The 23,209-nt window shown below is 35.9% G+C and overlaps 2 protein-coding genes across 2 annotated transcripts; both read left to right on the plus strand.

Annotated features, from left to right (window-relative positions):
• The first annotated feature begins 14,919 nt into the window (after positions 1-14,919).
• LOC137644904 (uncharacterized) lies at positions 14,920-20,257 on the plus strand. Its single transcript, XM_068377781.1, has 2 exons — positions 14,920-15,319; positions 15,757-20,257. The coding sequence occupies exon 2, from the start codon at positions 17,051-17,053 to the stop codon at positions 17,558-17,560; it is 510 nt and encodes a 169-aa protein (XP_068233882.1). The 5' UTR covers positions 14,920-15,319; positions 15,757-17,050; the 3' UTR covers positions 17,561-20,257.
• Positions 18,575-19,899, plus strand: LOC137645323 (uncharacterized). Its single transcript, XM_068378135.1, has 3 exons — positions 18,575-18,812; positions 19,055-19,462; positions 19,532-19,899. The coding sequence occupies exons 1-3, from the start codon at positions 18,575-18,577 to the stop codon at positions 19,897-19,899; spliced, it is 1,014 nt and encodes a 337-aa protein (XP_068234236.1).
• Positions 20,258-23,209: the final 2,952 nt, after the last annotated feature.

Here is a 23,209-nt window from a genome sequence, read left to right on the forward strand (position 1 = left end):
GAAGAAGCAAATATATAGCCGAGTGTCTACAACAGATTTGACAGAAACTAGGATTTTCTATTGCAGTGTACTTCTTTATTGAAGCCCTGTGATAAAGTTGTGTGAAAAGGGAAGCAAAAAGGACGAAGCTGCTGAAAAGAATTACTTCTGCAGTAAAGGTGAAGCAGGAAGATTTAAAGGGGGTAAGACCCTCTGAGTGGATTCTGATAGGACCTAGAAAGGCCAAATTACCCGAGAAGCCCAAATAGCACAGTTTTTCTCTAGTGGCTCTTGGCGTGCTTTTGATAAGCATCTTGTGTAAGTGTTTGAAGCGACTAATATTGTGAAAGATGATACACTGGAACCTGTGTCAATATGGAAGTAATCGGCAAACCGATCAAGTAATAATCCTCCACTGAAGGATGAATAGGAAAGAAGAAAATCTTCTTTCATTAAATCCAAAATTGTTGTATCAACCAGATGACCTTGACTCGTATCACCACACATTTCCCTGCGGTTTTTCATTCCTCATTTCGGGCAGAAAACAAACCCAAAAAAGATCAAATGATGTTTGGTCTTTGCTCATTATATATTTCGTATAGAAACCGAGATCACGAATGTAATATCGTTAGAGCCGTCAATTATTTCTAACTGGTATCAAGAAACATGAGTTTCTTATGTTTGCAAGTTGTAACTTTCTTACAGTAATTAATCGACATGGCTCTAACACACACACACACACACACACACACACACACAACACACACACACACACACATAAAAAACAGTCCTTTCTTCTTTGAAGAAACTAAGAAACTGTCAAATCTTACTTAACATAAAAAGCATGTCTTCTATCTTTTCTTGTAGGCATCTATGAAGATAACGTATCATATTAGTTAAGTTCAATGACGTCAGCAAATCCCAAGTCATTTAAAAATCGATGTTATAGTGACCTTTTCTTTCTGCCCCATCGCTGTTTCTTTTCCCTTATCTCTCTTCCTCCTTGAAACTTCTTTCTTTGCTTTTCCCCTACCTGTGATCTTTGAGAAGATGGATAATTTACGGAAAAGAAAAGATTCTTCCATAAGACTATCAATACTGTCATTTAATACTTTTATATTTGTTGTTATTGTTATATGGGAACTCCAGTGATTATAACAAAATTGTTAAGAATAATTTGGAAAGAAAAAAAAAATTCTCAATAAGATTATATTGATATTGCATGTCTGGTTGAGCTGGTTTCAATAACAGCAGCCAAAATTTCCAACAAAAGCCACAAGATAAGAAAAAACACAAATCAGCTCAACGATTTTCTCATTGTATAACATGCGATGAGGCCAATTGCCCCTATCACTACCTATATAACCAAAGAACGATGGCTAATCAGTCTTAACACGACAATACCATTTTTACACTTACAATTACGAATGGAACAGACGAGGCGAACACATCTTTGTGTAATTCTTATCATATCTTCTTCGTAAGACCTATTTTACGATGTCTAATAGAACTAATTCCCATTAAATGTTTGAGGGAAAATATGATTTCTACTAATAATAATATAGGATGTTATTTTTCTCATCCACTTTCCTTAAGTTTATGTGAAATGGTGTATTTAGATGTGATGTTTTATAAAAAAGAAAAAAAAAAACATTTACTTGGAAATTTGCCTAATAAATTTTGATATGATGACGCATTTTGATAAGCTATGATGAAAAACGAGAATTTACTTGGAAAATGTGGTAATAAATTTTGATGTGAAATGCTTTATATAAAAAACTTTAATATATCGTGCAACAATAATAATAAATCGTAATCTAGCATATTATTTAATATTCAGTTGCAAAATTCCGATAGGGAACGAAAATGAATAATTTTAATAATAAAAAGTTGACTACCTTCATATTTCCTAGGAAAAAAAAATGATTAAATTTGTTTTTTCCAAATAACCCACTAAATATACTATTCAATATAGTAAGTTGATTAAAATGGAATAGGTCACGTCTCACAGGAGGCCAAAAATAGCCGAAAGCGGAACTGTTGAATAGAAGGGACTTCTTGCACGTTGCCACGCAATGCACCTTTAAAAAGGGTCGTTTCTGCAATATCTTTTGCATTAAAAAAAGAGAAAATTACTGAACATGTGTCGTGGACCAGTAAAGGTTATTTCATTTTCGTTTGCGCTTCTAGTTTTGCTTTCTTACCCTAATGTAAAGAAAGTTACATATGCAAACATATATTCATATTTATATAAATACAGTACATACATATGTAGCCTACATATCTTTAATTTTATTTATACTGTATATATATATATATATATATATATATATATATATATATATATATATATATATATATATATATTTATATCTATATATCTATATATATATATATATATATATATATATATATATATATATTTTACACTCAAATATATATATATATATATATATATATATATATATATATATATAATATATATATATATATATATATATATATATATATATATATATATATATATATATATATATATATATATATATAACGAAATTGGTCTAGTGTAGAGCAAATATTTTATTCATGTATTTCATTTGTGTATTTAAGGTGCGTCTCACTCATGTAGCTTTAAGTAAAGGTATGTAAATTTAATTGTATTTTTCACTCAAGTCAGTATATGTAAATTTACGTTATTTTTAAGAATTAACTTTTTTATTTCACGTATTTTGTTACAAAATCTTATGTAAACTCGTTTAGGTATCCTCTATGACCCATACGAGGTATGAATACGAGGGCTTATGTGATTTTTATGTTTCCACGTGGTTAGAATGTGCATGAAATTTCTCGAATTAGATTTACTCTTTTTTTATTGTTTCGAGGAATAGGTGGGCGGAGTTAGTTGAGAGAGGTTTGCCTTTCAAGCAGGGTTAGTATCCTTTTTTTTATTTTACTACGTTGACAAACTTACGCCGCTAGACCATGCCCCCAAGCTACGAGAATGATCTTTTAGAATTATCTAGAAGTATTTAGTCAACATATGTAAGTCCCAGGAATACATAAACAGCAGAAAAGATATTCAGCCTTTCTCTTCGAAAGAGCCAACGTCCTCTCTGCTCTTAAGTATGAATAGTGTTTTACTGTCAAACGTGATTAACGATTTCTATTTAACATATATCGTGTGTAGTGTGTTCAGACATTGAAGAATCCATTGAATGTTATTTCAAGTGTATTTTGTTAATGTAAGTACTTTTGTCATAATTTTTTGTAACTGGCCCTGTGAGAGTTAGGTTAAACAATGAAGTATATTTATTTTCCTTAACTGTTCAGTTACCTCGTGTGATCCAAGACGGAAGTATAACAGTTACATTACATTTATGTAAATTTTATTTAGTGCTTAATCATTAGAATGTTTAGTGTTAACTATTTTCATTAATTATCAAAATTGATTACTTTTATAAGTTAATTTCCAGTGAAACAAGTGATTGTATAATTTTTTCAGAGTAAAATTTTCTTGTCTTAGTCTAAGGTTTTGTTCAGATTTAATATTTTGAGTAATTTAATTTTGGTGTTAATTCTTTTAGTATTATTGTTGTAACTTTTTACAGAATATTTTTATTTTCATAAAGTATGCATTATTTTAATCACCAACATTTCCTAATAGTGCTTGCTCATAAGAACCAAAGTAAGAAGTTGTTTTTTAATAGTTCATATTAAATAAACACCAAGTTTTGTTCTGAGAGTAACATAAGAGACCTTTGGATATTCAGTGTTTATGAATATTGCCGTCTAGGAGTTATGTAATATTCTCAGAGTTTGGGTATTATTCAATTGTACCAGATTTATGTTAAGTTAAACAGGTGAGTTTGGAGCTCGGGAGTTTATGTAATTCGCCACCCATAATGATATACATATATATATATATTATATATATATATATATATATATATATATATATATATATATATATATATATATATATATATATATATACATATACTGTATATATATATATATATATATATATATATATACATATATATATATGTGTGTGTGTGTGTGTATGTATATATACATATAAATGCACACACACATATATATATATATATATATATATATATATATATATATATATATATATATATATATAGATTATATATATATATATATATATATATATATATATATATATATATATATATATATAGTATACTCACACACACACACACATATATATATATATATATATATATATATAGAGAGAGAGAGAGAGAGAGAGAGAGAGAGAGAGAGAGAGAGAGAGAGAGAGAGAGAGAGAGAGAGCTGAGTTTGATAATTACTGGAATGGATGACAGCTGACAACAGCCACACCTCTAAATGACATATGAAGATTCTGAAAACATTTGTGGGGCACGAGACCTGCAACTTCTTCCCTAAACAATTGGTGAGGCTTGGTTTCTTACGTTGGACTTTTGGAGTCGAGTGAGAAGGCAGTTAGACCAAGGGAAGATTGTCGAATAGAAGTAATTGTAGACGGGTAGACACATTAGAAAAGAAGAACAAGAGTAGATAATTCTGGATAGGAAACGGAAAGAGATAAAAGCTAATACAAAGTAGCGAAACAAAGTCAAACAAAATCAGGAAGAGTAAATAAAGATAATTCTAGACTGGTATTAGGACAAATAGACATAATTCCAAATAACAACCCACCCACCCACCTCAAAAATTAGGATAAGAAAAACGAGGCAAATTGAAATATCTTGAAAGTCAAAAGAAAAAATTAGATGTTTCTAAACAGACCACGATAAAGGAAAATAGGCTGGACAAAAAAAAAAAAAAAAAAAAAAAAAAAAAAAGGAAGTAGGTTAAATATAAATAACAGTAAAAAATCCAACACACTAACCAGAGGAATAAATAATTTGGAACACTCGAGCTATTGGACTGATGCCTCATTCAACGCGAAGCTTATTTCGTTTTGCTCAAGGACCCTCGAGAGTCGACGATCGCTCTCCCCAAGGAGCCTTATTAGAATTTTTTCTAATGAAGATATTTATCGTCTTGCCACTAGACTTGATATCAAGGTGCTACTGAGACTTCTCTTAGAGAAATTATAACCCGAGATTCGGATATATTGCAAGACTTACTTGCAAGATGTTGAGGACGTGATTTGGTTGTATGATATATTGTGTTTACCTTTCTTTCCTTGCGAGGAAGAAGTGGGTGTGACAAAATAGGTTTGAAAAACAGGAATAGATATAAACCGGAAAAAGAAGGCAAAATAGAAAAGAAACAGTTACAGAGCTCGGCAGTTGAGGAAAAGAAGCCACCTGCTAAACCTGTTGTTTTACTTTTCTCATTAAGAAAATATAAACCGATAGAGGATTTCATTTCCAAAATTAATTTTCTTTTATTTTAATGAGAAAAGTAACATGTCACTCACTTTTCACTACGATGAAGAAGAAATAGATGCAGGAGAAAAGTCGATGAAAAAGGCAGGTTCCTAAGGTATAGCAATGACATCGTCCGTAAGACGCACTCAAGGTTTGAAGAATATTTTAGAGATGTTGGCCGAGGCCTCCACCCTATAACTGAAATCTTGGCTCCGCCCATCAACCCCACTTAAACACCTCGTCACCTTGCATCTTAACAATAATTTTAACCTCTTTCTCAAATCCGATCGAATGAATGCAATTCGCAAAACCTCTTACACGCGAACAAATTATTACTGTTACACTTGAACTTTCTCCATGATGTAAATAACTTGGGTCTTTTATTTCATGAGACGTAATGTTTATAATGACGGTCGATAGCTTTGAATAAATATAAATCATTTTCTTTCTAAGACATTATAATCACTGCTGGATTATAATATTACCCAAACATCAAGAAAATAATTGAGCATCAAGAAGACATTGCACAAACTCATGAAAACCCACTCTCAATCTCATCTCTTCTTGTGCCTCTCACAACAACCCCTTAGTTTTAAGGTTCACAGCAAGTTCTAAGAAATGATTTTAGAATGAGGTTGGCATACAAAATACTGCTCAACCCCATGTGTGATTTGATTTGATATACTATCTTATCCCTATGGTACACCGCTGGAACCTGGGAAGCAATTCTGCTCCGAAATGCAGTTGAACAATGGAATAAAAGTTCAAAAGAATGACCAACAAATAGACGAATAAAGTGTAGCGATAGATCCACTCACCAAAACCCCCAAGGCAGAAGGAAGAAAAATAAGGGAAAGGAAAAGAGGAATAAAACACGCGTATAAAGAAATGCAATATTACTGGAAGGCGGAGGGAGAGAAACACGACAAACCCCTTACGATCCACATCAACCAAGATGACTTGGTCGCAAAAAGGCGCTTTTGGGTCATTTGGCTTCTGTCGACGACTCCCTGGTAAGGTAATGAGCTTTTGGGACCTGGTTTCATACGAATTACTCCCATATCACCACTTTAACGGTAATAATATTGTTGAAATTTACGCAGAAACATTGAAGATGATATATTCATATTAATAAACACACTCACACACACACACACATATATTTACACATATATATATATATATATATATATATATATATATATATATATATATATATATATATATATATATATATATATATATATATATATATATATATATATATATATATATATATATAATATATATATATATATATATATATATATATATATATATATATATATATATATATATATATTCTTACAAAGTGGTCAGTTTGAGTAATACAGTATTTGATGAATTCATTTCATTTGTGCATTGAAGAGATGAGTTCCTCTCATGTAGATTTAAGTTTATTATGTAAATTACGTAAGACTTTCGTCATTAATTTCATTGTATTCTTTATTTAAGTCAGTATATGTGACTTTACGTTAATTTTAAGAATTAACATTTTATTTCACGTATTTTTGCTACTAAATTTTATATTCATTGTTTGAGAGTGTTATGTGACCATATGAGATAGGAACTAGGGCTTATGTAATGTTCTTTTATATATTTATGAGGTATTGCATCATGTTTGAGAGAAAATACGCACTTCTTCTAAAATGCCATGTGGTTTGGAAGATTCTCGAGGGCCCTAGGGCTGATATTCATCTTTTTTTTTTTATTTCGAGGACGAAGGGTGGGTGGAGGTAGATTTTAGAGAGAGCCGTCTAACGTTGCGTGGGTACGTGTTCGAGAGAGCAATAATTGGTAATTCTGACGCCCTTAGCCCAGCCCCCAAGCTACCAGGTCTCGGTCCTGGAATCTTCTGGAAGTAGCTAAGTTTCATATATAAAGGCGACCCAAGGGTTGTATAGATCAGATAGAGGATTCCAGCCTTAAGACATAACCATCTCTCTCTCTCTCTCTCTCTCTCTCTCTCTCTCTCTCTCTCTCTCATACACAGCTCAGTGTATTGTTTTAAAAGCGTTCAGTGAAATATCGAAGTTTTGGTGTGACAGGTTTCTGTAAACATAGTGAGTACTTATAAAAATTCTCTTAGAGATTTTGTAAACAGCCCTGTAGAAAGGTGAAAGGTACTTGCATCGTGATCTGGTTATCTATTTCTATTAAGTATCAAATTTAAATATTGTATTCAGATTTAATTTCAAGTGAAGCAAGGATTGTATAATTTTCATAAGGATTTCTTTTGTCTTAGTGTCAGGTTTTTTCAGATTTTATAGTGTCTATATGATTTTCAGATCGTAACATTTTTGTCTTAATATAAGTTTTGTTCAGGCTTAATATTTCGAGTGATTTATTTGTTTTATGTAAATTCTTTCAGAATTTTGTAATTTATATAAAATATAATTATTTCTTTAAAGAGTATTATTCCATTCACCAGTGTTTAAATTAGTATTCGCTCATATCCTGTTAAAGAATCGTAGTAAGGGTTTGTTTGAATAAGTCTTAAAAATAATTACCAAATTTTTTGTAGACCTTTGGAAATTCAGTATTTTATATATTGCTGTCTCAGAGTTTGGGTATTAATATTTCCAAGTGTAGCAGATTTGATGTAAAAGCAAACAGGTAAGTTTGGAATTCGAGAGGTTGTTTAGCTTGCCAGCTGTAATATGTATAATATTATATGTTTGGTTCTCAGACACGAGCCATATATATATATACATATATATATATATATATATATATATATATATATATATATATATATATATATATATATATTTATATACACAGTATATATATATATATGTATATATATAGATAGATTAAGACAAAAAATATTAGGTTCTGAAAATTACATAGACACTATTAAATCTGTAAAAACCTTAGACTAAGACAAAAGAAATCCTTATGAAAATTATACAATCCATTGCTTCACTTGAAATTAAATCTGAATACAATATTTAAATTTGATACTTAATAAAAAGTACATATATATATATATATATATATATATATATATATATATATATATATATATATATATATAGATAGATATATATATATATATATATATATATATATATATATATATGATTAAAATCAACACAATATCATGTTCAAATAAATATAAATTTCTACCTCATACTTGGGATCGAACCCTAGCCCCTTCAAAAGAAAGGCCAGGTCGTTTCCAACCATGCCACCAGAGGCTCAAAAGAAGTCGGAACCTAGAAATTTATTTCTATTTGAACACAATATTGTGTTGATTTTCATCCATATTGGCTCAATGGGGGTAATTCCAACTAAAAAGCTATAAATTTTGTCACCTAGTTGGCTGGGAAGTTGGGGAAAACTCCCTGATAAGAGACGGATGTTTTGCCAGGTAAATCCAGAACTGCAGGTAGCAGTTACGTTCCTACTTCTTTTGAGCCTCTGGTGGCATGGTTGGAAGCGATCTGGCCTTTCGTTTGAAGGGGCTAGGGTTCGATCCCAAGTACGAGGTAGAAATTTATATATATATACACATATATATATGTATATATATATATATATATATATATATATATATATATATATATATATATATACATATACATATATATATATATATATATATATATATATATATATATATATATATAGCATGATACAGGAGCACCACACTTGAGTCAGTTATCATGAAAATATATAGTGTGCTTATTCTAAAGACACTAGAGAGAAAGTTTGATGAAAAGGTGAGAGATGGTCAAGCAGGATTTAGAAAAGGTAGAAGTTGTACTGACCAAATTTTCATTTTGAGACATTGTACAGCAATGCTAGAATATAGAAATCCACTTTTGATGGCATTTGTGGATTATGAAAAAGCCTTTGATAGCCTGCATAGGCCAATTAAATAGAGAGTCCTGCGTATTGTGGAATTCCTCTTAAATATGTAAATTTCATTAAGCTTGTTCATGATAATAGCAAGTCTAAAGTTAATGTTAGTGAAGCTATCAAAAGAATTTCCAGTGAACAGTGTACTCCAAGGGAATGTGCTGTCACCTTATGTTGTTTATCCTCCTCGTGGATAAAGAAGGATTGGACTGGATTGGTAATAGGAAATTGGTTAATCTACAGTATACTGATGATGCTGTCCTTATTAGCACAACACCACAGGATTTCATATGCTATGAAATATCATAGGAGGTTGGGCTCAAGAAAGACAGATGATAAGAACGAAATATACAAGGAAAGAGGACTTCATTGAAAGGAAAAAGATTAATGGAGTAGATTCATTTAAGTATTTAGGAACTATGATCTCTAATACAATCTTAAGAATTGGAGTTTAATGAAAGATAGAAAAAAGCAAGTCAGTCAATGGCTAGGTTGAGTAAAATTAGGAAATCAAATCTTCTAAATTACATATAAAAAATAGGCTATATATCAGTCTAGTGAGATCGGTGTTACTGTAGGGACAGGAGTCATGGGATAACAATGATTTAGCAGATTTGAGAACAAAGTCCCAATATGAGTATTGTGAGCTAAAAGGCAGGACAAGATTATAAATGGAACTATAAGAAAGATTACTCGACTGCCATATGTGGATGAGATCATGGTAAGGGATAGATGGAAATAGTTTGGGAATACTCTTCGCAGTCCCCAAGAGATATTAGCTCACCAAACGTTTAACTGGGGTCCAGAAGGCACTAGAAGAGTTGTAAAACACAAGGCTACATGGTTGAGGACTAAGCAGCGTGAAGTAAGAGACGATGAATGGAGAAGTATTGATTTAAAAGCTCAAGATAGAGACAACTGGTGAAATCTAACCGATGCCCCTTGTGTCAATAGCCGTAGGAGGAGATGATGATGATGGTATATATATATATATATATATATATATATATATATATATATATATATATATATATATATATATATATACATATATATATATATATACATATATATATATATATATATATATATATATATATACATATATATATATGTGTGTGTATATATGTAAATAAATATATAAACAAATTTATATTCATGCGTGTGTGTGTATATATATATATATGTATATATATATATATATATGTATATATATATATATATGTATATATATATATATATATATATATATATATATATATATATATATATATATATATAGTTTCATCAACCATTTTAAGGCAAAGCTTTTCCAATCTCATGTATCTTTTCGTGCCTTCAGGAATAATAAAGTCAAGAAAATATACAGAGAACTGGGAAATTGTTCCCTTAAGATAGTTGAAGCCACAAGTGCTCTGTATCATTTAGTGAAAATACACACACACACACACACACACACATATAAATATATATATGTATATATATATATATATATATATATATATATATATATATATATATATATATATATACATATATATGTATATGTATATAGATTTATATATAATATACTCCATATTATATATATATATATATATATATATATATATATATATATATATATATATATATATATATATATATATATATATATGTATATATATATATATATATATATATATATATATATATATATATCAGTAAAACGATTAATCAAACGTGTGTATTTCTCAGATGGCCTTTAATAATAATAATAATAATAATAATAGACCTAGCTTACCACCAAGATAGAAATGGATTCTCAGCCTAAAATGAAACTTGGCGTGATCAAGACGCGTGACTTCACGAGCGTATTGACGTCAGGAGCACAGTGAAAAAAAAAATAAAAAAAAATAGGACCTACGGAGACATCATATTCTAACCCTCACCTGCGGCAAAATAGGATTTCATCTTTCCGTCTCCTAATCTCACCCCTAAAAATACTCCCAATAGTTATTACTTTCATCAATATCTTGCCAATATTTAGTGTTTCTTAATATCTAATTTACTATATTTTCAATAGAATAGATTTTACGCTGAGAACCTATAGTCTTCTTATTAGAGAAGTCAAGCCACGTAGGGTCAGGTCAGTCCGTGGAAGGGTGTTGCATTTAAGGCACGATATAACTAGTAATAAATCAGTCAACTCCTAGAGAAGTAACCGTTGATGAATACTGAACATCATCTCGTTCGCTACGACATAGCTTCCTCATCTGACAAAGTTGATCAACGTGAGATCTGTCCAATATTTGGAAAGGTGTCCACAAACTGGCGCTTGGCTACTTTAATCGGATTCTAGAGTTTTAGATTTTGATCTGTGAACAAATTCAAAATGTTTCTTGTATTGAAACATTCGTTGTTAATCAACACTGTTGAATAGCAAAAGGATTTGTGCTCGTATTTTTTCCTGCTTCTGTTAAATGTTTATCAGATATTCGACATTATAGAGGAAAATAATCTACATTATAAGGGAAGTGCATGTGCATACGTGTACACACACGTACAAACACACACACACAAATCTTTGTAAGCGTGTGTGTTGTGTAAAAAGTATATAACAATTTCAACATAACATCACACATGTTTTATATGACAGGAAAGATTGGTGAAAGAAGATTGGGGGCAGTAAGCAAGCAAAGTATAGTAAGGAATAGTTTGCAAAGTTAATTATTGGTAAGAGTAATGTAAAGTGTAGTTTGAGCTACAATTTTACTCATAAAAAGGTACATTTTTCTTTTTATGGTCTTAAAGTTAGCATAGTACAATAATTTTTTCTCTTTCTTTCACTTTTCAGTTTTCTGGAATCACATATGTATATCTACATACCGTACATGAACACCAGAACATGCATGAACATACGCCTAAAAGAAATACATCTGTGACGAAAATAGCAACCATTACGCAACATATCCGCCATCTCTGTACATGAGAAGGTCTCAAGGTCGAACTTCAATTGCAGCAACTTCTTAATTTTCGTGACCTCTCTCTCTCTCTCTCTCTCTCTCTCTCTCTCTCTCTCTCTCTCTCTCTCTCTCTCTCTCTAGATGCGATTTTTTATTATGAATTCCCTGATAAAAGGCGGGCGAAGGTTAACGATGTTTCATCATTGACCTTGACAGGGTTGCGCGGGAAGCTCTTTAAACAAACAGAAAATGTGAAAACTCGTTGAGAAATGGCCAGGTAAACTGGAGAAAACCCGTTTCGTCGCACAAGAAGAATGGAGAGAGAGAGAGAGAGAGAGAGAGAGAGAGAGAGAGAGAGAGAGAGAGAGAGAGAGAGAGAGAGAGAGAGAGAGAGAGGAGATGAAGCGTGAAAATTCGATGTTAGCAAATGACAAGATTAACAGGAAAAAAATTCAAACAGGGATACTAAAACGAGTTTTACCATGTAGAAATAAATGAGAAAAATATAGGAATCTACTACATTAACTCTCATTTCTGTCATTGCTACTAATTAAGCGTAATGGAAGATTTACAGCCGACACGAACTTTGATAGTTCTGCTGGTAGTTGTTGAGAAAAAAAGAAGATCTTTCAGTCATTATTATTATTATTATTATTATTATTATTATTATTATTATTATTATTATTAGATAAGCTACAACAATAGTTGGAAAAGCAGGATGACAAAACCCGAAGTGTTCCAACAGGGAAAGAGGAAAGAGAACTGAGTGAAGAAGGGAAACAAGGAAATAAACTACAAGACAAGTAATGAACAATCAAAATAGAAAAAAAATGAAGAACATTGACATTTAATTAGATTTTCCATAAATAAACTATAAAAACTTCAAAAAAAATAAACAAGAGGAAAAGAATGTGAATATGAGAATATTACATGTATTAACATTGGATGAAGTGAAACATTAGTTTTATCAAAATCCTGTTTATATCAAATAAAGCTGTAATTTTTACCAGAGTAAATAGATGCATGGTTTGGACAAGAATAGCCTACATAAGCCGATGTTATACTTCGTGTATTACTGTATGTAACCTTGAAATTACCTTCAGAATAAGCCTTCAAAAGTCACATGATACGCCAGTAAACTGTATCAGATATATATATATATAAATTATATATATACATATATATATATATATATATATATATATATATATATATATATATATATATATATATATATATATATATATATATATATATATATATATTCTTACGAAGCTGGTCCTCATGAAATTAAAATATTTCATTCATGGATTTTTTTTGTGTATTTAAGAGATGCATAGCCAGCTGGTAAGGTGAGTTCCACTCACATAGGCTTAAGTAATGTACGTAAATTACATAAGACTTTTTGTCAGTCATTTAATTGTATTTTCATTCAGTTTCGTATATGTAAATTTACATTATTTTAAAGAATTAACTTTTTATTTCACATAGTTTTGTTACGAAATCTTATGTAGACTTATAGGTATGCTGTATGACACACACGAGGTAAGAGCACGAGGGATTACGTCATTTTTATGTTCCCACGTGGTTAGAAAAGACATAAAAATTCTAGACTAAGTTTATTCTTTTTTTAATGTTACAACAGGAAGATGGGCGTAGTTAGCTGAGAGAGAGTTGCCTCGCAAGCTATGTTAGTACCCCTTCTTCAAGTGACTATGTTGGCAACCTTGACGCTGCTAGACTATGCTCCCCACGCTTCCAGTAGGCCGAACTAGAATGGTCTAGAATTAATTAAGTTAATACATACATACACACACACACACACACACACATATATATATATATATATATATATATATATATATATATATATATATATATATATATATATATATATATATATATAGGCCCTAGCAATGCATGGGAAGCAGAGGAGATCAAGCCTATTCCTTTTAAAACCAACGTTTGCCAGCCCTCTCTCCTCTCAAGTATGTATAGTGTATCCTCTCAAACATAATTAGTGATTTCTCTCCAACGTATATCGTGTATAGTCTTGTTCAAATGTTGGTGATATTATGGGGTGATTAGTTAAAAGTGTAGTGTTTTCATTAATTGTCAAAATACAAAAATTTTATAAATAAATTTTCTAGTAAAACAAGTGTTTATATCATTTTCTGAATTGTTGTATTGTAAGGACATCATTTTCCCCGTTGTGTTTCCTTCCTCTGGACACACTTCTGCAAATTGTAATTTTACTTTTTGTTCCACAGAATGGCTTTTTCTCTCATAATATTGCGCTCTTTGAGAGATTGATTGATTTAAATTTTTCAGGCATCCTGACATCTAAGGTCATTGACGCCGGTAACATTTAATTTATGTATAGCTTTGTTTTAATTTATGTAAATGTATATCTCCTTAGGGTACCGAATTATTGTTTGATAATTTGTCTTGAGTAAAAAGCAAAATGATTTTGACGGTTGGAGCAGTTTCCCTTCCAGGGCTACTTTTCCGTCCGCACACTGTAACTTGGTGACCGTTGCAAGTTAAGTAAACCGCCAGTCTCTCTCCATTCCTCTTGCTGTCCTCAAAACTGGTGACCACAGTGATGTTGGTAATACAGCAGTTTTGGCTTGCCATTAACGGACTAATTACCGCTGCGTTACCTTGTATATCTACTTTTGCCATTAACATCTAACATTGAAAAAACTTCAAATTATTAATTTGAATAGTTAAGTATTGATACATTTGGCATACAGAAGTGTCGCTAATTGCCCCTTTGCTTTTAGATAGTAACTACTATACAGTAGTTATATCCAGTTATATCTGCCTGCCGTTAACGTCGTTGTGAAGTTTTTTCACACAGACAACAGTCTTCAGCAACCTTACACGGGAGTGAGGAGGAGCAGCTCTCTTTCCCTCTCTCTCATTATTCAAGTGGATTTTAGGATTTATACACACGCTGGATTAACTATTATGGATTTTTCCTCTACCATGGAAATAATTACACAATAATTCATCGAGGATGGGATCCGGACGCTGCTTAGCGATGATCGTCTGTTGAATGATTTTTTCCACACTCGCCAGAACTGTTATCGCAACAGGGTAAGCATAAGGGGCTTTAATGCTTGTTCTTGCGTTACATATTCTATATGCCAGTGTTTTGAGAATAATTTCAAGTATTTTAATTAATTAAATTCTTACTAGATTGAACCTGTGATTTCTATGCAGTCTATAAATTTATTTAAGTATTTGACAACTCGTTAAATTTGCTAGTTGTTTTACTGATAATTTGAGAGCTGTTGTGATTTAGTGGTGATTTGAGTGATTTCGTGATTAGTTAATTGCTGCTTTCGGTGATTCGTTGATTTCAAGATTTTGATTTATATGAAAATTGTAGATTTTAGTCAGGCGATTACAGTAATTGATATTTTGATTAGTGTTGAATTTTTGTTGAGTTATTTTAGTTACTTCTTGTTAGTCTTGTATTTATTGTTCTGATTTTTCCCGTGGTTGATTCTCCTTTACTTTGTATTTTTTAGCGGATGAGTGAAAGGAAGAAGGTTAAGCCCTCGCAGTTGTGAACCTTAAAATCTCGTATAATAGTGCATTTCGAAGACTTGTTTACGTCATCCCACCACCAGCTGCTACAGTGAAATTTATATAATTTTAAATTATGTATTCATAAATGTCTAACCATTTAAATTTAAATTTATTAAATATTTAAAATGCACTTTTCCATCTGTACCTTTTCACTTAAAAATGCAAGGTTTAATGATATGATCGTGGTCATTACATATTGATTTTATATTTACATATGTAGACCACCCCCCATTTTTCCGCTCTAACGACGTCTTTTGGCTGTATCCCACACTTCAGTTTTTTTTTTTATTTTTTTTTTTTTTGTGAGGCAGCAACGATGAGTATATCTGACATAACCAGCTGATGCCCTTGGCCCGATGCATCAAGGACCATGACGAAACCACCCAGCCCATCGGGTCCAGCAACAACTTAGCTGCGCCCAAAGTCAAGCTGCCATCGTTCTCACAGCATAACACCGCCTCCTGGTTCCTGAAGTCGGACGTACTCTTCATGGTGGCGAAGCTAAACGACCCCTGCGCCAAAACTGACATCGTCCTGACCTCCATCCCTGAGGAAGTGTTTGACAAGATCTCCCCATAGCTCGACCCTCACTCTGGTCTGGTATCCTACGACGACCTTGCAACCAAACTAATTACTATGTACTCACTTTCCGTTTCAGCAAGGGCACAGAAGGTCCTAAATCTCAGCAATAGACCCATGGGTGACACCTACCCCGTAGAAGCGTGGGATGAACTGGTTGGACTTCTCATGCTGCCCGAGACTGATGCCAATGGACGACAACACGAGATAAGCCCATCTCGCGAAATATTCCTTAAACGCATTCCGCAGGACGTGAGAGCACAGCTCACCGATACCGACACCCTGCTGATGAACGACCTCCTGTCGAGGGCAGAGAAGTTATACGAAGCTTCCAAGGCATCCCGCCTTGGCGCATCATCCTCCTTCAGCTGCTTATCCCTCGGCTCCTCGGCGGCGCCCTCTGTTGACGACAACGAAATCCTCGCCCTGACGAAGAAGAAACCTCCGCAGACGATGCAGCAGAACCATAGACCTAACCCGACTTGGTGCTTCTACCACCAGCAGTTTAGTAGCAACGCAATGAAGTGCAGGGCCCCCTGCAAGTTCCCGAAGAAACTTTGATGCCAGCCACTGCCAACATCGACCGTGACCGCAGTAGCAGATCGCAGCAAGATCGGATTCTACATCCTCGACGCTGTATCCAACTGTAGGCTTATGGTTGATACCGGCTGTATGCAGTCAACATTTCGTCCCTCACCGGCCGACCTAAACCGTGCACCTAGCAGTGATGCTCCCTCGCTCATCGCTGCCAATGGATCTCCCATACGGTGCTATGGGACTAGGGTGCTGAAAATCTCAATCATGGGCCGATTTTACTCTTGGCCCATCGCCATCGGTGACGTCAGACACCCCCTCCTTGGCGCAGACTTCCTGGCTTACCATGATCTACTCGTCGATGTCGCCGGGAAACGCCTCATCGACATCGGGATATGCCAAAACCGCCCACTGAGAGCAGGTCCTGGTATCACACTGATCTCCGCCGTCGTAGCGCAGCCTTACGCCGCCCTTCTTCATGAGTTCCCCGACATCTTCAAGCCGGAACTTCGACAGTTGCCGGGGTCCACCTCCAAGCACAGGGTATACCACCACATCAACACGACGGGACCTCCCACGCATGCCAAGTTCCGCCCGCCGCCTCCCGCCGTAGAAGCTGAGAGATGCTAAGTGTGCCTTCAAAGACATGGAACAGATGGGTATATGCAAGAAGGTGTCCAGTCCTTGGGCGTCTCCTCTCCATGTGGTAAAGAAACCGGACGGGACGTGGAGGCCCTGCGGTGACTACCGGCGCCTTAACCTCATCACAACGCCAGACCACTACCCTCTGCTGAACAGGCAAGACCTCACCAGCGCCCTCCAAGGGGCAAAAAAATTTACTAAAATGGACCTTCTTATATCGTATTTTCAGGTTTCTGTGTTCCCAGTGGACGGGCCTAAGACCGTCGTCATAACGCCGTTCGGCTCCTATACCTTCTCATATTCAACCTTCCGCCTAGGCAACGCTGGGGCCACGTTTCAGCGATTGATGGACAGCATCCTGGGGGACCTGCCATTCTGTGTCTGCTACGTGGACGACATCTTAATATTCTCCAGGACGAAAGAGGAACACTGGAGACACGTCCGCGCCGTGCTGAAAAGCCTTCAGGAGAACGGCTTGATTGCGCTCTTCGACAAGTGCACATTGGGCGCTTAGAGGGTGGACTTCCTTGGACATCAAATATCTGCAGTGGGCGTGAAGCCCACATCAACCAAGGTAGACGCCGTGAAAACCTTCCCAACCCCAACAACCATCCGGCACCTTCAGGAGTGTTTGAGAATGGTAAACTACTTCCGTCGCTTCATCCCCAACATCGCCCACATCCTGACTCCCCTCAATGACGTTCTGAAGGGAAAAGCCAAGAAGCTCATCTGGAGTCCACTGCAGCAACACCCCTTTGACAGGACGAAGGTCGCCCTTGCTGAAGCCACCACCCTGGTGTACCACGGTGACAGCGCCTCCCTGAAATTGACTACCGACGCCAGCAAAGTCGCCTGCGGTGCGGTCCTCGAACAGATCGTCAACGGTAACCCACAGCCCTTGGCCTTCTTCAGCAAGAAGCTCAAACCTGCGGAAACCAGGTACAGCACATTTGACAGGGAGCTCCTCGCCATCTACCTCGCCGTCCGCCACTTACCATCGCGATGAACCACCAGCCCCTGATCCACACTTTCGCAAAGTCTTCAGATGCATGGTCCTCTCGCCATCAACGACACCTGGCAGCCATGGCAGAATTCGGCTGCACTATTAGCTACGTACCGGGGAAGAAGAACCCCGTCACCGACGCCCTCTCTAGGATCGAGATCAACACAGTCCACCTGGGGATCGACTACACCAACCTCTCCGTAGAACAGCAGAGCGACCCAGAGGCCCAGGACTATCGTATGACAACATCGCTATAGATGAATGACATTCCCCTCGGCCCGGCCGGGGAAACCATCCTCTGTGACACCAGCCCATGCCCATGGATTCCTGCTTCATGTAGAAGGAAGATCTTCGATGTCGTCCATGGATTATCACACCTCTCTAGTCGCACTATGGCCCGTCTACTATCCGAGAAATTCATCTGGCCAGGGATCAAGAAAAACACCTGTGAGTGGGCGATAACTTGCATTAATTGCCAGACGATAAGGTCAGCGGCCATACTGAGTCGGGAGTCGGCGATTTTTCCCAACCCAAGAGACGATTCGGACACATCCACATGGACATCATGAGACCTCTGCCACCTTCAGGTTCTGCAAGATACCTCCTGACGATCGTCGACCGCTCCAATAGATGGTTAGGAGCAACTACGATGTCCGAAGCAACCACCCATGCCTGCGCCAAAGCTCTCCTGTCGAGTTGGATCAGCCGCTTCGACGTTCCCGACGATATCACGACGGACCAAGGTTTTGCCTTCTTGTCAGAGATCTGGCTCTCTCTGGCAAACGTGATGGGCACGACACTCCACAGCACCACAGCATACAACCCTGCAGTGAACGGCATGGTCGAGAGAACTCATCGCACTCTCAAGGTAGCCCTGATGGCGAGATGTACGGACGAACACTGAAAAGCGCAACTCCCATGGGTCCTTCTTGGTCTTCGCACCACTCCCCTGACAGACGGCGAACCTTCTCCTGCTGAGAAGGTCTACGGTGAGTCGCTTACAGTCCCTGGTGAGTTCTTCCCTGCAACTACCAAGGACACTAAGCTGAATCACCTGAGAGAGATTGCTGGGAAATTAAGGCCATGCCTGGAAACATACGAGGACAGGACCAGAACTTCATGCCCAAGAACCTACCCTTACAAGTTCATCAGAAGAACAGCCAAATCTTTCCTCTTGAACGTCCATGGACAAGAAGATTGGGTGACGATCGACCGATTAAAACCAGTGTTCCTTGAAAGCAATGAGAAGATCACCGTGAGTCCTGGTAGACCCAAGATTCCGCCTCAGAATAAATCCTCTACCAAGGGGGAGGAAACCACGTAATGACAGAAGAAAACGATTCCTCCGAAGCAGAGCAACCTTCCCCTCCGTTCAAGCACCAGAGGAGAACTACGTCACCCTCTACGATACAGGGATTAATCACATCAACCATCTCCGATGCCCGTTGTCTGGGGGGGAGGGAATACTTGTAAGAACATTGTTTTCCCCGTTGTGCTTCCTTCCCCTGGACACACTTCTGCAAATTGTAATTTTATTATTTGTTTCACGCAGTGGCTTTTTGTCTCAAAATGTTGCACTCTTTGGAGCTTTGTTTTAATGTATATAATTGTATATTTCCTTAGGCTACCACCTTATTGTTTGATAATTTGTCTTGTGTAAAAAGCACAATGATTTTGGCGGTTGGAGCAGTTTCCCTTCCAGGGCTACTTTTCCATCAGCACATAGTAACTTAGTGACCGTTGTAAGTTTAGTAAACCTTCAGTGTCTCTCCATTCGTCTTGCTGTCCTCACAATGTTATAAGTCTCAGGTCTTGTTCAGATTTAAATTTTCGAAGGATTTATTTGTGGTGTTAATTCTTTTCAATTGCTGTTGATTTTTATAGAATATATTTATTTTTGTAAAGTGTGTATTATTTCGATCACAAATATTTTTTTAAAGTGCTTTGCTCGTTTCCCCTGACTAAGAACCGAAGTAAGAGGTTGGTTTTAGTATAGTTCACGTAAAGTAATCACCTAGTTTTGTTTTGATTTATGTAAAGAGACCTTTGGATATTCAGTGTTCATATATGTTACTGTTTAGGAGTTGTGTAATTTTCTCAGAGCTTGTTGTATTTTTAGTATGGATCAGACTTATGTAAAATAAAACAGGTGAGTTTTCAAGCTTAGAAATTTATGTAATTCGCTAGCCGTATTATATATTTTTGGTGCCCTGACCCCGAGATCGAGCAAGTCTGTTTAAATATTGGTGATAACAGGGCCGTATTTTTTATTAGGGGTTTGAACAGTTTATTGTTGATAGGATTCTATGTATTGTTAGTATATATTTTTGAAGAGATATAATTTTGTGTAAAGTACAAAATGTCTCAATTAAATGTACAAGAGTTTCTTGGAAAACCCAATTGTTCAGAAATTGTCAGAAGCTAATGTAACTAAAGCCCAGTGGCTCTCTATTTGAATGGCATGTGGTGGCCATGCAATGAGTAGAATAATTAAAGCCCAAATCAAGTGTCTAGCCTTAGAACCGTTGATAAACTCAGGAACTCTGTCAAAAGAAGATATTGTAGCAGCTCGCGAACTTTTGGAGAAGGCTGAAGCAGAATTTGTAGCGAAGCAAGTAGTAATAACTACGGAAACAGGCTCAATAGTTTACAGAGGATGTACCATTGGTACTATTCCAAAGCAGAATGTTACAGTACCATAACAGCAATCGTCGAATCGTTCTCCTTCAGTTTTTGTGAAAGACATGCAGGAGATTAATATCGTTTGTTATAAGTGTGGCACAAAGGGCCATATCAGTAAAGAATGCCGGTCAAACCAACGGAAAGCAGTCGCATACGTGGTTGAGGATAATTCAACTTCACAGAATGCTAAAATGAAGAATCAAACGGAAAGGGTCGACGAGGAAAATAAGCCTGCTAACGTTTACACGACGAACAGAACAACCCCAAAAAGCATGGATGCCTTTAAACCATATATTTATGAAGGTATGTTAGTCGCTGTGGATGGGAGCGAGCAGATACCGATCAAGATATTTCAAGACACAGAATCTAATCATATCGTGGTGACTTGAGATGTACACCTGATGGTGGAACAGTCTCTCACAGGAGATTCGGTCATTTTGAAGGGAGTAGGAGGTGAGGAAATTACTCCTATTTGCTGTTTAAATCTGTCATGCGAGTTGGTGATAGGTCATTTTGATTTTGCGGTAAAGGATTCATTGGCTGTTTAAGGAGTGAAAGTTTTACTGGATAATGAGGTTGGTGGAGCGCCGTTTGTGCCTTGACCATTTATAATGGAGAAACCATTGAAGTATAGTCTACGACTGAACTCAAGAAGGATTGCCCGTATCTGTTTCCTAGTTGTGTGAGGACTAAGAGTATGACGAAGAAAGTGACTGCAGAAGAAGATAGAGAAACAGGAGTGATGAACTTGGAGGATTTATTTTCAGAAGACTTTTTCATGATAGTACACGAGAGGAGAGCTCCTCAGTGAGCCCATGAGAAGAGAAACGACAGATGAATGCACAGGAAGACAAGGAAGAAATGGACTTGGAAAAAAGAGAGGACTCAGCGTTAGAAGTAAGACAAGTGAGTCAGAGAAAGCTGATAGGATTCCATTGGAAGATTCAATGTTAACAGATTATTGTACTGTGCTGGATGAGACAGGGGTGCAGCAGTCTCCCACCTATTATTATCTCAAGGATGAATTGATTATGAGAAAGCATAGACCCGCCAATATCTCTGGGAATTCTGAATGGGGGATATACCATCAGAGATTAATTACCCCACCGCTGAGAAGAAAGGTGATCACCGTAGCGCATGAGACAGGACACACAGAGAAGATAATGAAACACTTCATCTGGCTTGGCATGCATAAGGGTGTGAGCCATTTTGCCCTGCATGTCACGTTTGTCAGATGGCTGGAAAGCTTAACGAGTACATTAAGAAAGGTCCCTTACACTTAATTGGAGTGAGAGAAGAATCTTCCAGCAAGGTAATGATCAACATTGTGGGACATTACCGAGAACGAAGAAAGGTGAACAATATATGGTAACTTTAATGTGTCCAGTTACGAGATACCCAGAAGCCATACCTGTCAGGAACATCAGTGCCAAAGTAATTGCCGAGAAGTTACTAGACTTTTTTACCAAGTTTGGTATTCTGGAACTCGTTCAGAGTGACCGAGGAACAAATTTCACCTCAAAATTGTTTCAGGACATGATGAAACTGTTGGATGTGAGACGACAACTGTCTACTGCCTATCACCCGGAGTCCCAAGGGTTCATCAAACCCTAAGGGTTCATCAAACCCTAAAAAGAATGTTAACAAAGTACTGCAAAGAAACAGGAAATGAATGGGACATCAGACTACCGTTGATGTTATTTGAGGTATGCAATGTTTATCAAGAAAGCATGGGATGTAGCCCAAATAAAATGGTATTCGGACGAAAAGTATGAGGACCGATTAAAATGTTGTCAGAAAAATGGAAAGATGAAGAGGAAACGGATGGAGAATATGTCAAGAATTTTAGGAAAAGGATCAGTGAGATCATTTTCCATCAAAAACCTGAAAATGAGTCAAGGAAAAATGAAGAAAATGTTTGATATGAAAAGTAAGGACAATCCGTTTGTGGT

Source organism: Palaemon carinicauda, chromosome 8 (assembly GCF_036898095.1).
Source record: "Palaemon carinicauda isolate YSFRI2023 chromosome 8, ASM3689809v2, whole genome shotgun sequence".
NCBI classification, from domain to species: domain Eukaryota; kingdom Metazoa; phylum Arthropoda; class Malacostraca; order Decapoda; family Palaemonidae; genus Palaemon; species Palaemon carinicauda.

What these genes read in the sequence shown, in the direction of transcription:
- LOC137645323 (XM_068378135.1), top strand. Translation starts at nt 18,575, where the DNA reads ATGAACCACCAGCCCCTGATCCACACTTTCGCAAAGTCTTCAGATGCA. An exon ending in CCCAGAGGCCCAGGACTATC is followed by an intron (nt 18,813 to 19,054) that starts GTATGACAACAT and finishes ATTAATTGCCAG; the next exon opens with ACGATAAGGTCAGCGGCCAT. An exon ending in GGTAGCCCTGATGGCGAGAT is followed by an intron (nt 19,463 to 19,531) that starts GTACGGACGAAC and finishes CTCCCCTGACAG; the next exon opens with ACGGCGAACCTTCTCCTGCT.
- LOC137644904 (XM_068377781.1), top strand. Translation starts at nt 17,051, where the DNA reads ATGGTTGATACCGGCTGTATGCAGTCAACATTTCGTCCCTCACCGGCC.